Source organism: Polyodon spathula, chromosome 19, assembly GCF_017654505.1.
Source record: "Polyodon spathula isolate WHYD16114869_AA chromosome 19, ASM1765450v1, whole genome shotgun sequence".
NCBI lineage: Eukaryota > Metazoa > Chordata > Actinopteri > Acipenseriformes > Polyodontidae > Polyodon > Polyodon spathula.
Genome location: NC_054552.1, coordinates 30,292,707 through 30,309,389, shown reverse-complemented (window position 1 = coordinate 30,309,389; position 16,683 = coordinate 30,292,707). Strand labels below are relative to the sequence as shown.

Here is a 16,683-nt window from a genome sequence, read left to right as displayed (position 1 = left end):
TTTCTAGGCATTTAGAGGTCTGCAGTATTAATAGAATTTAAAAGTGACTTCTACTGTATCAGCTACTGAGTCTGGTGATCTAGTGCTCCTGCAAGCTGCAGTTTAACTGTCTTCTCTACAGTGCAGTACACAGCGCTCCATTCATATTCAAGGGCTGAGCTTGCATGTACAGTGGGTTTCACCACTAGCCGAGTCCAGGAGTGCTCCCCTGCCAGGTATCCAGGTTCCAGCACTAGTGTTCCATGTTGCTGACCTGCAGTGTCTGATCGGCACATTGGGTCACCACCACGATGGCCAAATGCTTTTGTTTTCTCTTGATAAGTCTACAGCCCAGCAATATTGTTACACAGAACTGACATGCCACACATACCAAGTTTCCCACAGAGGAAGCGCACTTTATAGTTGTTGCAGATTCCATCTGGTTGATCTTTATTAAGGCACACAAATCCATAATCCTTGTCATTTTTGTAGAAAACCTCATCTGTTAAATTGGAATCGACTCCATTATAAGTGGCTGCCTAGAATAGAAGATGAAAGATATTACATCAGCGTATAAAAAAGGATGTTTTTAAGCCGCTGTCTTCGAGTGTGCAGTTTGCTTTGTTTTCATAACAAGTGGTTAAACACGTAATGGAAAGCTTTCTGCCTTTGATGCTGAGATTCAGTTAAATGATGATCAGATATGAGCCATGTTGTGTCCTGTGGCAAACCAACTTTACACCCAGATTATACACTACATCAGATTGGCACAAACCAGAAATGTATGCCATCGTCCAAATTGAATCCAGTACATCAGGCCTCTTGAAGAAATTTTTATGGGATTTTCATTAGGATAAGTACCTGAATGTCCAAGGGGCTGGCACAGATTTTCCCTGGAAAAGCGGTTCGGATATCCGACAGCTTCTCCCAGTCACCCGAGCCTCTCTCATCATCTCGGTCAAACCATTCGGTCCACTCCACCTCTGCAACACAGAATCAGAAACACCCAGTGAGGTCTAGAACACTGAATATGCATAGTCAAAAAAATCATACAAACTGTGGAGCAGCATGATAACCTTTGAACCCCAAGGTCAGTGGGATTAAGCTCGGCCTTGGGATTGCTAACACTTCTCCAGGAGTGTCAGGACACCACTGTGCTGTTGCTAGCCCTCAGGCAAATGATACAGCACATACAGCACATACAGCATGCATCTGTGATATGGATGTTAAAGAGCTCTTTTTAATGTATTAATTTCAGTAAGGTCACCGACTTGAGGGCACATGCCAAAGCCCCTAAAGAATTCCACTTTCTTTTTCCAGCATGGAGACAATTAGGAATGCTTAGTGTAGCTGGTGCACTCTCTTCCCCTGTGTGATCTCTGTCACCTAGACCTTATACAAGGTTCACAAAGTGTAATAAAGCATAGTGAAAGCATACAAACGTGAAATAATGCACATGAAAGCATGGTAAAACACAGGTAAGCATTGTAAAGCCAAGAGAGGTATGGTAAAGCATATTTTAAAAAACACGGCAAACTATGGTAAATGTACTGTATGGTATAACTATGGGAAAATTATGAAAATACTATGCATATTTACCGTGATAAACTTTTATAAGGGAGAGTGAACCGAAGCTGTAGCACTTTCTTGTGAATGTAGCTTTTATTATGTATCCAGTGTTATTCTTTTATAACCTTGTTCTTTCAGCATTATCATACTAAGCACTACTCTGAAATCATTGTTATATAAAGCTGCTCAAAACATTTCCCAAGGACGCTCATGCAGAATAGTTCTGTTTAACATGTGCAACCATCTTAATGTGCACTGTACATAATTAGATTGCTGTCACTATTATAAAGCACAATTGCTTTTTGATGAGTACACTTGATTCCATATAGCTATTCAACAATCTCTAGTAGCTGTTATTCTTTGCATTTAAAAAACACAGCGCATGTAATGACTAATTTATTAAGTGACTTAAGATTTCAGCTAGTAGCGGTAGTTACTTAGCCACTACCTTGGACCCATTGACTTGATGCAGTGACAGTAAAATGCTCTCCGTATCTAGACTTGAACACTTTTGAGGATCTGGCTTCTGTTGAAGCCTTGGTTCCTGAAAATAAAATGAAAAAAAACAGAGAACATCAAACAACAGGCACTGCTAATAATATTTGTGTAAACACGATATATACTATATATAATATATATATATATATCTATATATCATAGTATTATATATATATTATATAATCATATATATTGGAACAATCATGAGTACAAATGTTTTCAGTAAACCGCACTTTAGGCTACATGATCCTCAGCAGAATTGATGGGATCGCCTTTCACTGTAATAAAGCTCCATGGATGCCTAAGGAAACAAAGAGAGCGGAAAGTTAGATTCCATTGTCATTCTATAAGCAATCCCACATTGTGCCAGGAATGTTGTTGACATTGAAGCACGCGATTTCTTGTGTACCATGTCTTCTCTGGCTAATCCCAAATGTTACTTTCTCAAGATACTTAAAAGATTGTCCATGCAAGCTCATTTTGGACACTGAAGTCCCAAGACTAGTTTTAGAAATTCAATGGACATTATGGTTCTCTCACAGAACATTTCTAGAAGTACTCTCACAGTTGTTCAATAAATCAATCTTTATTTCATATATAGCACCTTTCAAGATAATTGCCACAAAGATAATAACAAAACAATGACATTTTCTTGGCAGACGGCATGATAAACGACTGCAGTTTTACGGCTTGGCAGTTCACTGAGGACACACTGTATGGCTGCATGGAACACTTTTTTTTTCAATGTTCTTTCATTGGTTTCCATCAGGCTATGATCATGCAGAAACTTCCACAAGTGCTTGTAAAACATGTTTTTAATGTATTCAAGTTTAATTAATAAAATACTTCCAGTTGGATTCAAAGAAATAAACAACATTTTAGAGATTGGAGCAGTGGGTTATGCACCTTGCTGATTTTAAAAGGGACAGTTGATAGCAAACTCCTAGATCTTACTTTGCAAATTAGCAAGCCTAGGGCTGTATTCACAAAGCACTAACATATCTAAAAATATTATAGTCCTTCATTTACATGTCTATAGTCTTAGTGTCCTCCTAATGCTTTAGAATAGGGGTGAGCAAGTAGAATTCCAATGTCTGCAAGTAGATCATTCCTACGTGGAGCTGCTGCTGTCTTTTTTTTCTATGAATGCCGAGATCTGAAAACTTCAACTGATCCCAAATCATAACTTGAATCTTTGCTTAGAGCCATGCTGCCTATCCATGCTTACAGCCATTTGTGCCATTGGCACTGGCAGATCTGATAAACATTCATTTAATCTAAAAGCCTGGCAGACATCAAATGGGTCTTGCGTACCGGAATCCAAGTCGATGGAACTGCCTGCTGCCTAACTTGTACAGAGCTTTCCTGGCCAAGTCCTCCAGATTGTTGGATCCCTCATCGTTCACAGCCATCGCTAGGATCATGCCATCCTCCACCACATCCACGTACTGGGCTAGGCGCCTGCTTTCATCCTTGCTTTTGTAGGTATCGAACCTGAAACAGCACCATAGATTACATGCAATGACTTATGCAAGACTTTACTCAAATCCCAAGAAAGATCATAGATCATGTGAAGCATTTGGATTCTCGCCCCATATTTGACTGACCTGTCTGAATGCAACACCTCCCCGGTCTCTGGATCGATGACGTGGACGACGACCCCTCGGCTTCCCCAGCTTTTTTCAAAGTGGTAGCTGTCCTCGTTCGTCTCCCCGGGATGAAGAGTTTTGTTCAGGAAAGTCCAGGACAGTTTCTTCTCTCCATGAATCTCCAGCGTGCCTCCAGTGCCAGCACCAATATACTTGTGGCCAAAGTAGCTGTGAGCCACCTCTGGGTCATCTGATCTGCAATGCACATGTTGAAATGTCAATATGGGCAGCTTGTTTGTAAGAGTATTACTTCCACCATCTTTTGAACTGTGCTATATATTTTAAACCAAGGTATAATTATTTTTCAATTTCATTGCATACCGTTTGATTGCAATGTCCGTACTGTACTTCCTGAATCAATAAATCAAATACACTAAATGGCTTTCCATTTCCATAGATGTCATATGGCTATAAAGCATATACCGGAGAAGTAAATGGGTTCGCCATACCTTCCATACAGGATGATAGAGAGGTTCCCCTTGAAAGGACACTCCTCACTGCCGATGTGCAGCTCTCCACCGTTTTCAATGAGAATGTGTCTTGTCCTCAGAACAATAGGCTGTCCCCTGTCTGCAATAACTAATTTTCCTAAGAAATAAACAGAAATGGATTCAAATGCTATTGTATGCTCCCTTCTCTGCATTCTACTCTATATTACACGTTGGTAAAACATTTAAGAGCCATTAATAGCACAGGCAATATAGTACAACTAACTGTACATAACAAGGCATATTGAGGCACTGTGGTTATACATGTCACTGAAACCCCAATGTAAAATGACATCCTAACCACTGTAAGTAATAAGGCTGTTAAACATCACTGCACACATGATGATGCTGTCCGTCTTCTCAATTTTCATTTTCACTTGACCTGACATTTTTTTTCTGATACTTGAGAAGAGCCCATTATATTCAATTGCATTCCTAATATTGTTTTTCTTGATTACGCCGCCCTTGGCTGGCTCTGTTTAAGGCAGTACCCCATATCATTTAGCTGAGGGAGACACAGACTGAAATCAAATCCCATCTTTAGCTGTTTAAAACATTCTTTTTCAAGTATGCTCTTTGTGCCAATACAAATGCCTCAGCCTGATTTCAATTAAAAGATTATTTTTTCACACCCATGATTCAAGAGTGGAGTTCTGTACTCTGGAAGTGAAGGAGGTGTGTAGCTCACACTGTTTAATTCAGGCTTAAAAGGGCCCATCCACAGTTAATTAATCAAATGTCTGCCTCTGATGGTACAGATGCACACTCCTGATAAAGCAATGTTTTACAAAAGTGGGACAGAGTCCTGTGATTGCTTATAAAGCGTGCCACAAATAATTTCCAGTAACAGCTCTGATTAAGCCTGATTGTTTAAGGCCGGCATGCCACTGGTAAGTTCTAACACTGAGGCATTCCTCTTTCCTCTGTGCTGCAATTGTGGCTGTTGCATGCAGGAAAATAAAAAGGGGTAAGTTATTGTGATTTTTCTACACAGTCCCAGGATCAACCCCTATTATGTGAAGGGCCAACCAGCCTTGGTGTACTGTTAGTATGTCATCTTACTGTACCTCCATCACAGATTCGTACTGAGTGGAAGGAGGCAGAGGAGGTGAGAAGCAGCTTCCTGTCGTAGCCAATGCGGACGTGGTGAGCTTCGTTATGCCCAGGGATCCAGTGCTGCAGATGCTCATCTTCATCAGGACAGCCTATAAAAAACATAACCAAAAAATCCAATCATATTCATTATTATCAAGATCTGAGCTTTGCAAATAGATTTTGCAGTGACAATATTCTGATACCACTCTGCAATCACCACCATTTGTCACTATGGGTTGCAATCTTATCAGCATCAAACAATGTCAGGGTTCATTACTGGTGCAAGAATATAAGCACATAACAAAATAACAATATAAACCACAACATAAGTGTGGGTTTTATACACAAGCTAGAATGCATCATTAACTGCTACTGCTGGAATGGGGTTTACTTAAAAAAAGAACACTTTATTCTCCATCACTTTAAAATGTGCTTTACTTGGGACATTAGGAGTGCAAACAGCCCCTCAGTCAATGCACTGGAATGCAGTGCTGATTCATTACCAAATTATTATCATTTTTTTCTACATTGCCAGACTGCCATACATTTTATATTTGTCTCTTCTCTATCAATTACATTTTTGTTTTTTATTTGAACAATCTACCATATCTCTCTGAAATGTGTCAGTCGGGTCTAGCTTTGAATCCAAGATATGATACAGTTGAAACAGAGATGTTGTTATTAGTTTCAATTTGATTTTAAAAGTAATATTCCTGATTCAATGAATGTTTCTTTTGCTATAGTGTAAAGTTTTCCCATCTTCTTAACAATCGCTTTACACTACATCAGAAGTATGCACAGAGTTTAAATATTGAATTATTGAAAAGGTAAACACTTCGATATCCTGGAGCTATGATAACACGCACTTTGACTATAATGAGCTATCATTATAGAAACAGCCAGTTTGCGTGTGGATGGTTTCTGGAAGCTGGGTACAAGGGATGTTTGCAATTAGGGACAGCAATTAAAATGTTCAATATTACTTCTGTTTGCAATTACTGTAAAAAATATTTTTAGCGTGACAAAAATATATAATTCGTGCCATTAATATACTTTAGTCTCTGAGATTTGGCTTTTCTTAGAACAGGAATAATAATAGTCCAGTCTGCCTTGCCAGGTCTCGTCGTTTCCCCCAAAGGACGCAGCATACCTCATACAAAGCCTTGCTCTTGGTTGTACCACAGTCATTTCACGCTGAACTTCCCACAGCTTGTTTTGTTGCCACTGAGTATTTTCTCTCCTGTAGGACTGGCTCCGGGATTAAGTTAATTGTTGCTCTAAAGTTATTTTCCTTTTTTTTCCTAAACATGGGGATTTACTGTATGTACCCCCTGAATAGGTCCTAGCTTGCTCCTGACTGCATTAAAACAGGCCTTCGTGAAGACTGACTCAACTCTGGCCCAGGTTTCAACACCACAAACAAGATGTACAGCCTTATGTATGCCTTAGTGAAGCTATATATATATAATATATATATATATATATATATATATATATATATATATATATATATATATCACCTGTGCACTGGGAATGAAGTTACATTCAGATATCTGATTGGCTAATGAGTCACCCCCACTCTTCCAGGTCCATACATTAAGCAACATGAATCATATCTGCCAATATCAAGCCATAAATTGTTTACTGGTGTCAACTGTGGTTAGCTAGCAAAGGGAGAATTCTAGGGTACTGAGGTCCTTCTGCCAACTTGGAAATTGTTAGGAAAGGAAAATTCATATGAAGATGTTGTGAATACTCCATTGTAGCATTGCCATATAACCCTTATCATTTAACTTTGTAGTCTTCTTATTGGTTTCTGATTCCCCTGGACAGTAACCAGTATGAATCATTTTTGATACTCTAACAGATGTGGTTAGGAACAGCTCTTGGGAGAGGGTCAAGTGCCAGTTCCAAAAAACTTTTTAATTGCTCAGACATAACATAACCTTTCTTACTAAGTGGAATATTAAATCTTACATTGACAACGAGTAATACAAATGCTTTATTTGACACCTACCTGCTTTTACAGCCGGGAGAAGTATTGTTAGAAGAAAAAGAATGGAGACTGGTTTCATTTTTGCCCGACCGTGAATGATCTTGGAGAGCATGGGATGCAGGTCTTTCTAGATGTTTTAAGTACCTGTAAAGAAGATAGCATTGTTCAACTTGGGCTGGTACTAGCTGGTAGCAAGGATTATATGGGTTGGGATGTCCATATGCCCCGCACCCTATCCAGTCATTCTGAACCACTTTGTGGAGACGCGTTACTGAAAATATCAGGTGCTGCCAGCAATCTGAACAACCAGGCTCCGGCTACATGTGCTCCAAACAGACCAAATATTTGAATCCCACAAACCAACAGATATAAAGAATGTAGGTTTTGTAATGTGTTACCTGTTGGAAGAGATACAGGTTCAATTGTTTAACCAGCTCAGTGCAGATATAGCAGAATAGGTCTGATTGCTGAGATTGCCGACAATAGATAATGTTAACAATGCATTTTTAACATGCGCTGTTGACTACCAAAAGGATAAGGGGATATCCCCACATCTGAATGAGTCAGTCAGGACAGTTACACATTATGAACAAGAGATGAGTCAGGGACATTCTTTAGCAGTGAAAGTTGCATCATTTTACACAAATACTTACAGTTGTTTCATGCTTTAAGGTTTACTGGAGGAATGTGCAATAGAATGAAGTAATTTACTGTGAAACACTCAGCACACCTGACATGTTTTGAAGTATTTCACAGTCATTTTTAATGCTAATTTATCTGCTTTAGCTTTAACAAAACATTAAGGATCAAAGGCTCGCTGGTCAACAATGAAGCAGCTGCTGTAACATTGGAAACATTTCTCGTTTGACTATTGTTATACAAACCGTTACGTAATTGCAGGAGAAGCCCGATGCATGGTCTTACACTCCAATAAAGCACCTCAAAATAATAGGTTCAGACAAACAAATTCATATTGAGAATAAATTAAACAAACAAAAAAGTCTTCATACAATACAACACTGGCCCGGTGGCATGACTCATACTGATTGTACAACTGCATGCTGGAATATCTTATTTAATGTATAAATGAAACTAAAACCTTGACTGCAGGCTATTGTCCATCCCCTCCTATGAGGTCAGGTGCTGCTGCTCTATGAGCTTTTAAACCTTATGAAGCTCTAGACCTTACCCATGATCAAGCAGCTCACTATAGAACTAACAAAAAATAAATCTGTAGCCACAGTCTCAAAAAATTCCCTGGTAGGCACGATCTGGTGATGCAATGCAATATGTGGTACTACGCTATCATATTAACGGACTGGTGTAATCAGTTTCAAATACTATCACGTTCTGCAAAAATGCATTTAAGATGAACCAAGTCAGTCCAAGCCAACAGTATCTAAAGCTTCGAAATGTGTCTAGTTTCCCTCCTTGTGACACCTCCATTGGGAGAGCGATGGCTTTTGACTCTGGTTTATTTGAATACAGTTCATATTCTGTAAATCCTGCAGGAGCAAGCCCCCCTCTTCCCTCTGAAAACTTAGTCACTGCCTGGGCTCTCACTAAATCGAATTATCTTGTTTTTGTTCTCATGCAAAACCTAAATCAGTGGCAGATAACTTGTATTGTCAGGTCCAAGCCTTCGACTGATTGTTTTCAGAAGCACAAAAAAAAAAAAAAAGAGCACAGTTCAAGGAATGTTTTGTTGTTTGTAATTTTATTAATTTTGTTTCATTATTTATACAGAGGTGCTTGAAATTAGTAACGTGGACGAACAGCTCTGTGTCTGTTATGGGCCTCTCCAGCCCTCCAGTTCCAGTTGGTTCTGTTGCAGCAGCCCTCTCAAGAGCTTTTCATCTTTTCTGTACTCTCTCCCTTGGCCAGGACATCTGTACTCATTCAGGTTCAGAGGAACGTATTGCTGGAGCGAGGCAGCTTCTAGCCCCACAGCTCGATTTATAATCTTAATCCAGGGTGGGTTGGGTTGGCCCTTATAACCCAGCAGCGCAAAACTTCCTGCATTGAAAAAAAAGGAGATGGAACTGAAGCAATTGGAATAATATTCCGTCAACAAAATTTCAGCGCATGCTGCTCCAATGCAATGTTCTAGGCAAAGCTCATATATTTGTCTTCAAGCACTTAAATGCCAGGACACATTAGACAGAGGAAATCTGTTTTATGTAATGTTATTTAACTAAATTAAACACCTGAGTGTTAGCGCCAATGAAGATTTCTTCCTTTGTTCAAACAGTTTTATGTAATTAAAATATAGACATACAGTTTTCTTCTTTGCTATTTTCACCAAACATGTAAATGCGTAATACTTCTAAAGATAACCCGCGCTACCGGACACCATGGCGGGTTTTGATATTTGCATGGAGGCTGTTGCCCTGGTTCCCAACCAAATGTTAGTTTTATCTCAGGTTTTCTGTTTACTGAACCACCCAGAGCGAGTCATGCTGTATCAGATACAATGCCTGAGTCCTTTCTTGTTGAAACACTACACAGTCAGTATTCCTAACTGGGGAGCTGAAAGACAAATGGAAAACAAATGGAAAGCAATTACAATCACCTTTCCTGAAGAGTCCAATGGGATTTGAAGAGCCTAGTTTCATGAATGCTGAAAGTCCAGAGTTTATCGGCAGGTCCTTGATATCTCTAGAACACACCAAAACTATTGACCTACAAATCAACCAATCACAGCATAAGTATTTGCCAAAATTCTTATGCTGTGTACAGATGTCATCTCGTGCATAAAACAGCACACCTAATTTGAATCTTCATCAAAACAAAACAAAATATTAGTCAGTTTCTTGTAATGACTTAAATTACAGCAATATTTAGATCTATTGAATAGATCCCACTGTCTTGAAGTAATCTGCTAATACAACGAAAGAGCCACTGAGAAACACACTATATGTGGATTGTTTTATTGCCCTACACAGCATGTGCAGTAGTCGCTGACCTTTCTTTGACTGTGGAGATAATGTAAGCATCGATGGCGCTGGTAGCCTGAGGAACACTGAACATGTCTATGTGCCGTCTGCTTTTAATTTCTCCAGTGCAAGCATCAACCACCACGAAAAACAATCTCTGCTTTTTAAACAAAAATACTTCATCGTTAACCTGCAAAAGAAGAACAAAATATAACCTTTAACTGTATACTAAGCTTATGGTTATGCTGATGCAACAGACTTAACCTGCATCTAGATTTGAGGAGCCAGTAACTATAAATAAATCAACCTGCAATTCTGACACAAATACTGCAGAACAGTATAGACTTTGTTTACGATATTTTCTTTTTTAACAAACAAGTTGCAAAAAAAAAAAAGTATCAATAAACTATGGGATAATTATTTTACACAGATATGGATACTTACTATATAATGGTTTATGAATAAGGTTCACAGTCAGTACCTTAGACTATCATGATCGGTTTACCAGCAGAAAAAGAATGTCGTCAATCATTTGTCTCCAATAACCTGCTAAATACCTTTGTATCACAGTGAGTAGAACATTGTGATCTCCCAGGTTGTTTTGAACAGCCCCTGTTGCCTTTCTTAATCTCATTTTTACCTGTCAACAGCAGGGTGCCAGCCAAACCAATAGAGTTACTGCCAGCGAAGCTGACTGAGTGGGTTTCAACATGACTTAATTAATGCTGTCAGAGAGTTAAACAAGTTTGCTTTGTGTGTCAAGATCTTTCCACAGCAGATATACGGAAGACCTACTGTACATTGCAAACACATTTTGTAATTAAACCTAAAACATTTAGTGGAGGACTAAAGGATGTGTAGAAATATCTTGGCATCTCTGCTAACCACACTGATTCTTGCTCATTTCTTTCACAGAACTGGCACCCTATCCATTAAAGAGCTCCTTAATCAATATCAGGGTCCCTGTGCAGTACTATAAAGACTGCTTTGACCGTTTTGCTGTGCAGTGTTTAAATTCCATGCTGGATCTGAGGTCAGGTCAGGTTAGTTTGGTGGTTTTTGTGCACATGTTTTGAAATAGAAATCAGCAGACTGCAGTGGTGAAATCCTATGCTGTTGTTACCTGGCCAGGAAGGCAGTTGAGAAACACTAGCCTGCTTGCATTGTCTTCATGTGACTTGCTCAGCAATGAGAACTTTTCAAGTTTGTCCTGCCCCTTACCTTTTACAAATATGTTACAAGCACAATTTTTCGCAAGTTCAATATTGCAAGTACATAATGTGCAATTATATTAATAAACAATAACACCCATCCAAGAAGGCACCTTTTAAAAACATTATGATCCAGAATACTGATCCCCACAGTGAATCTAAAAGAGCATAACTGTCCCTAAGGTAACCTATATATATATATATAATATAGATTATATATATATATATATATATATATATATATATATATATATATATATATATATATATATATAGCATTTAAACCTTTTGTATACACCAAAAAAAAGTCATTTTTGTCCAATGCAGTTATACCTCCTTTCAAACCCATTTATATATTCATGTTCATTCTGTAAGATGAAAAACACCTACCTTAATAAAGGCAGACTTAAGCCCGTTTTGTATGTTCACTTTGCTCAGAGAAAGAACCTGCACTCTCACATATTCCTTGTAGGGTTCACTGGAAATGGCAGCCTAAGATCAAACAGTAAGTGGTTATTAAGAACACCCTTACAAGCCCCCGCTCAACAACTCTACGACAGCACAGTAAACGTGAATACGCTTCAATTTGCAACTAGAAACAGGTACGACGTGAAAAACCTTTAGTGATGACAATCACAGCAGTCATTGGTGGTTCTTTCTCTATCTGGTGGTCTCGTAGGCCTTGGTCTTCTTTCTGACATGAGAACTGTCCTACATTCTTAAAATGATAAGACAGACGTTTACATGTTTGTCCTGGACAGAGATGTTTTCTTTATTGTGCAAATCTCCCTTCATTAAAACTATTCATACACCGCTTATAGTTTTGAACTTACAAAAGGAGAGATTATAACCAGATACATGTGCTTTTTCATACTCTAACCATTAAGCTATGTTTGAGTGCATGTCTTTGAGTAACAATATAAAAAAACAACTTTAAAATCACGCAACACAACCTCCAGTTTCAAGCACTTCAAACTTTAAAAAGCTTTTGTTGATGTGTTCAAAACAACTCAAGCAAGCGAGAAGATTGACATCAGTGATACGCCTTTCAGCACCTGTACCTGATTCCTTGACAGCGTGACTGACTGCCAGCACAGTCACAGGCTCTCACCTACGGGGCGCCACAGCGGCTGCACGGAGTTGCCACACGTTGAGACATGGAGAGCCGCTTGGCCGGGCTCCTGATGCTTTTCACTGGGAAGGGATTAGGCGGGTAGTTCATGGTCGTCGTGGAAACCATGCATGCCAGAACCTTGACCGCAGCCTACCTTGGAGCAGTAGCTGTGCCCCTTTCGATGGTGAGCGGCCTGTACGTGCAGAAATAGGTACCTGCGGATTGGGAGGGGGGGGAGGTGCCGATCAATTTGGAGCAGCCGATTAATCCATAAAGACAAACAACATTAATAAGACACTGCCAACACAAAATGTGTATTTTATTTTGGTCTTGTTTCATTGAATAAATAATAGGTTTTCCTATTATCATGAAACCAGAATTTTCAAATCTAAACAGCTCTACTGTTCACCAGCTATACAAAATAGGGATAAACAAACTGTAGAGCTTTTATATCAAAGATAATTGATCCCGCTTCAGGAATTAAACTACAGTAATTTGATACAATATGTTTGAACAAGGTTACACATGAATGACATTCTCATATTAAATCTGTGTATGGGTTGCAACGTATTGTGATACTACTGATCTATATATATGTGAACCTAAAACCTAAACCTAATCTAAAAACCATCTGCTGTTGTTTTCACATTCAGTGGCTCTGATTCTTCCTATAGGGGTCTGGAATATTAACTTGCATGAAAATGTCTGGCATGTGTCGCCCATGGAATGTAAAACATTGACAAATAAAGAAAGCGATCCAAGGCTTATGAAACAAAAGTTAGGAGATGGAGGAATGTAATAGCTCTAGCAATGAGAACCCCAGCTTGGCAAACAACTCAAGTACGCTCAGCCACCAAGAAGCACAGCAGACCTCAGAACTGTATATTTAATTTGAGCTCCTGCATCATTCGATCCAAAGCGCAGTACAGAGATTGCCTTACATAAATCGGCTTCTTCTCAGCTTTTACGGAAAACCTATTATTTATTCAATTTAATAAATATTGCATGAAATGTTTTTTTGGTTCTAGTATTTCACCAATTGGGGAAATAAACCACTGCATTTGGGAATATAGCCAAATGCCCTGGTGCTGGGGACCAAACACTGAACACTGCCTGGAGATGATGAACCATCAAGTCTAGGGCTTTCTTTAAAAAACATTTACATGATGCAATTAATACCAGACCAATAGAGGATCGGTTAGCACAGACACACATTTGGAATGGTAAGTTGAGGTTTCATCATTGTTCCATTTATGCTTGGGCACTGTTAATAATCCTTTTTGTGTAACTTACTTACAATCACAAGGATAGCTCAAGTGATTGTACTGTGCAAGACAAGTCTGAGCTGAGATTTCAATTGCATTAAGAAATATATTTATATCAATATACTGAACATTGTAACATTTAAAATCTGAAGCATGCATACTCAAAGGGTTAAGAAAAAGCTTCTTAGATCACAATAGACACCATAGAGTTTGTCCAACACTGAAGCAAAACAATAACCCAACAATAGCAGTTGTTGGTGTCATTAAATAACACATCTCCATGACACTGGTATCACAGGCACTCCCAACAGAATTACTTCTGTTCCCTGTCACTGAATACAGTAAGGGCAACAGACAGACACAGCGTGCGACGCATGTTATCTTTTTGTTATTACTACCATCGTCAGAGTTATTTGATGTAATGACAGGGTGTTCTTACCCTGATTTGCTGTCAAAGTAGAAGATACTTTTCTCAGAGTTGATCAGCACTGCTTCTATTGAAGCAGCTGGCGTGTAGTGCTCCACATTGTGTACCTTCCCAGTCTGTCACTGGTTGATCCGATATGATTTTAAATGATGTTCCTTTGGGATAACAAAGAGCCACCTGTATCCAGTTTCCTCTGGAATGAGAATATATTTCTGTCAGATTTCAAAAGTTTGACAAAATTAAATCTGTATCAGCACACACGGATTCCCTCCTTTTAGGTGTCTTCGATTGATTTGAGCTAATTTCACAATGTCCATGTCATTGCTAACTTAAACAAAGAATTCTATACAGTTTTAATGTTTGCAGCACTAGTAAACAGCCAGCAGATATTGAGGTGCTCTCAGTATTCCAATTACTCTATATAATCTTATGCTTAGCCAAGGTTAAGTAGAAGGTGAAGTCCTTACACACAGCATCTCAACAGCAATTAGTGAACATTTAACATGCCAAAGAATGTACCAAATTGCATCATCATTTGGCTTGTATTCACTGTCTGGCTCTCCCTCTTGCTCATCTTTTACCCATTTCTCTCTGCTAAAGCTGGCAAATAAACCAATGTCTGAATACAGTAGCATGTATTTTTAGATTACCTGGTAAATCCCATTGAATGAACTTTGTACAGTACATGGTGTGCACTACAGCTGAGACCATCTGAACTCTTCAATGTGAAACTCAAGTTGGATAAATGCTGGACTTGTTTTTCCTGCTGTAGATCACCATACAGTACAAGGAGCCCATCCATACCAGAGGCTTCAATATAGACAGCAGTGTAAGACCCCACTGTATTTAATGATGTTGTTCACAATGCCGAATATCTTAACATGATACTGAATGTTTCCAGGGTATCAGTAGAGGTTTGAAGTCAGCTGGCTTACTGCCAAAGGGTCTTATTCAACAAGTGATAAAAGCAGTACTCAGCCCCCAGGGTACAGTATCTTTACCAATGCTATAGACCTCCTGCGTAATCGAGCATAGCAGCAGACAATCAGAATCTCCCTCCACAACTGCGAAAAATTCTAAGGGAAGATTTTCTTATACAAATAATAAAAAAAAAAAAAATTAAAAATGCTGTAGCACAGATACAAATCACTGCCTTCTTTTGTTGCTATGGAAACATATTAAGGGTTTGAAGAGTGGGAGATAGAATTACATTAGCGAACCTGCAATTGCACACACCACTGTCCACGCCCAGAGTAACCAGAAAACATATATACTAAAAACAGCATCTATACTTTTTGTCCTGCTTTTAGTTGTAACCTGACTGTTATATAAAAAGGTACTGGAAAGTTTTTACTACCAAAGAGCTGCAATTTAAGAATTGAACACAATCCAATCTAAAAATCAGAAAGTGCCCCAATGCTACCCAATGAAAGCAACAGGTGTTAAAAAGTTATTTAATAGTAAGGATCTGCCCAGAGGCATTTTTGCTTGCATATAGGAGGATACATGGAGCTTTCTACTGCTTTAGTCAGAGTAGTCAACCTCTTTAGTGCTGTACTGTATCACTGCTGAGTTCCCTGGGTCTGTGGTTTCTGCTTTTCACTAATTTTCTCTAGTTTAAGAAATTGCGTGACATCCCTAGTACAGTGGCTATGATGCCAGGGGCAGCCACAGCAAAGAGCACAGCATATGAATTGGATATTTGTTTTTAATCTAAATGTTGTGTTCAAAAACCCAACGAGCGTCAATTAAAAATCCAACGTTTGTTTTATAGAGTGCATGAAAAGGTTAAGTCAAAGCGATTTTGTTTTCGCGATGTCCTGAAGCTTTTTACCACACTGTTTGTTTCTGGGGTTGAGTGTGATTTTTTAGAACTGCTGCCACGTGTGTTTTAAAAAGCTGATTCTTGGCCATTGCCAAAATTCAGAACTTTATAATAAAAGCAAGATGAAAGTGCTGTGTGTGAATGAAATGACATCAATTGACGGATTAGTGGTACTTTGAAGGTTAATCCAGTCAAAGAAAGACTTTCTTTCAGGTTGTACTGTCCTTGATAAAAAAATCAGCATGAATACGGTTTCTAATAGCTACTGTACCAGTCCATACAGAGCTCACTCCAGGACATCAGGAACAAGGAATGTTTATCTTCTTGTTTGCTTGTGAGCAGTACTAGTTGGCAACTAGAATACCATATTATTGGGATCTTGCTGGATTATAAATTCAAGAACAGATTTACACCGGCTTAAATCACAGCAACAAAAAAGCCACTGCAGACAACAGACACAATTGCTGCAGTAGCATACTCAGCTGGAATGCCCCCTCAACCAGCTCGGACAGTCTAAAAAGAGTGCTGGACATCCCCGGGTTTCTCAAAGCGAAGCCTCTTTTTGTTGCAACAAGGGGAAGAAAGGGTTAAACAGGTTTAAAATGTGATGGCTCATTTACGTATGCATCAC

At 38.9% G+C, this 16,683-nt stretch overlaps 2 protein-coding genes across 7 annotated transcripts in view; both read right to left on the bottom strand.

Moving 5' to 3' along the window:
* The window catches only part of LOC121294742 (cell migration-inducing and hyaluronan-binding protein-like), a 48,441-nt gene that overhangs the window by 15,813 nt on the left and 15,945 nt on the right, over positions 1-16,683 (bottom strand). The window contains exons 2-10 of the mRNA XM_041218798.1: positions 7,296-7,418; positions 5,251-5,388; positions 4,145-4,283; positions 3,654-3,890; positions 3,361-3,540; positions 2,286-2,347; positions 1,997-2,101; positions 841-962; positions 371-518 (exon numbers count right to left, since the gene is read on the bottom strand). Of these exons, the coding sequence (XP_041074732.1) occupies positions 371-518; positions 841-962; positions 1,997-2,101; positions 2,286-2,347; positions 3,361-3,540; positions 3,654-3,890; positions 4,145-4,283; positions 5,251-5,388; positions 7,296-7,386 (1,222 nt within the window). The 5' untranslated portion in view covers positions 7,387-7,418. The remainder of the gene's footprint in view (positions 1-370; positions 519-840; positions 963-1,996; positions 2,102-2,285; positions 2,348-3,360; positions 3,541-3,653; positions 3,891-4,144; positions 4,284-5,250; positions 5,389-7,295; positions 7,419-16,683) is intronic.
* On the bottom strand, positions 8,956-12,640 carry LOC121294740 (cell surface hyaluronidase-like). Of its 6 annotated transcripts, none has more exons than XM_041218791.1 (5): positions 12,483-12,640; positions 11,812-12,139; positions 10,240-10,400; positions 9,847-9,956; positions 8,956-9,290 (listed from the first exon to the last, which is right to left on the bottom strand). In XM_041218791.1, exons 3-5 carry the CDS (start codon positions 10,302-10,304, stop codon positions 9,064-9,066), a joined length of 402 nt encoding a protein of 133 aa, XP_041074725.1. In that variant the 5' UTR covers positions 10,305-10,400; positions 11,812-12,139; positions 12,483-12,640; the 3' UTR covers positions 8,956-9,063. The 6 variants fall into 6 exon arrangements, with proteins under 6 accessions (XP_041074725.1, XP_041074727.1, XP_041074728.1 ...); XM_041218793.1 differs by having other exon boundaries at positions 12,533-12,640; XM_041218794.1 differs by having other exon boundaries at positions 11,812-11,913; positions 12,533-12,640.

Bases quoted from the DNA above. Each gene is read 5' to 3' on its own strand.
- LOC121294740 (XM_041218791.1), bottom strand. From the start codon at position 10,304: ATGTTCAGTGTTCCTCAGGCTACCAGCGCCATCGATGCTTACATTATC. The intron at 9,957-10,239 runs GTCAGCGACTAC...GTTGATTTGTAG, and splicing joins ATCTCCACAGTCAAAGAAAG to GTCAATAGTTTTGGTGTGTT. The intron at 9,291-9,846 runs GTGATTGTAATT...TTTTCAATGCAG, and splicing joins CATTGGACTCTTCAGGAAAG to GAAGTTTTGCGCTGCTGGGT.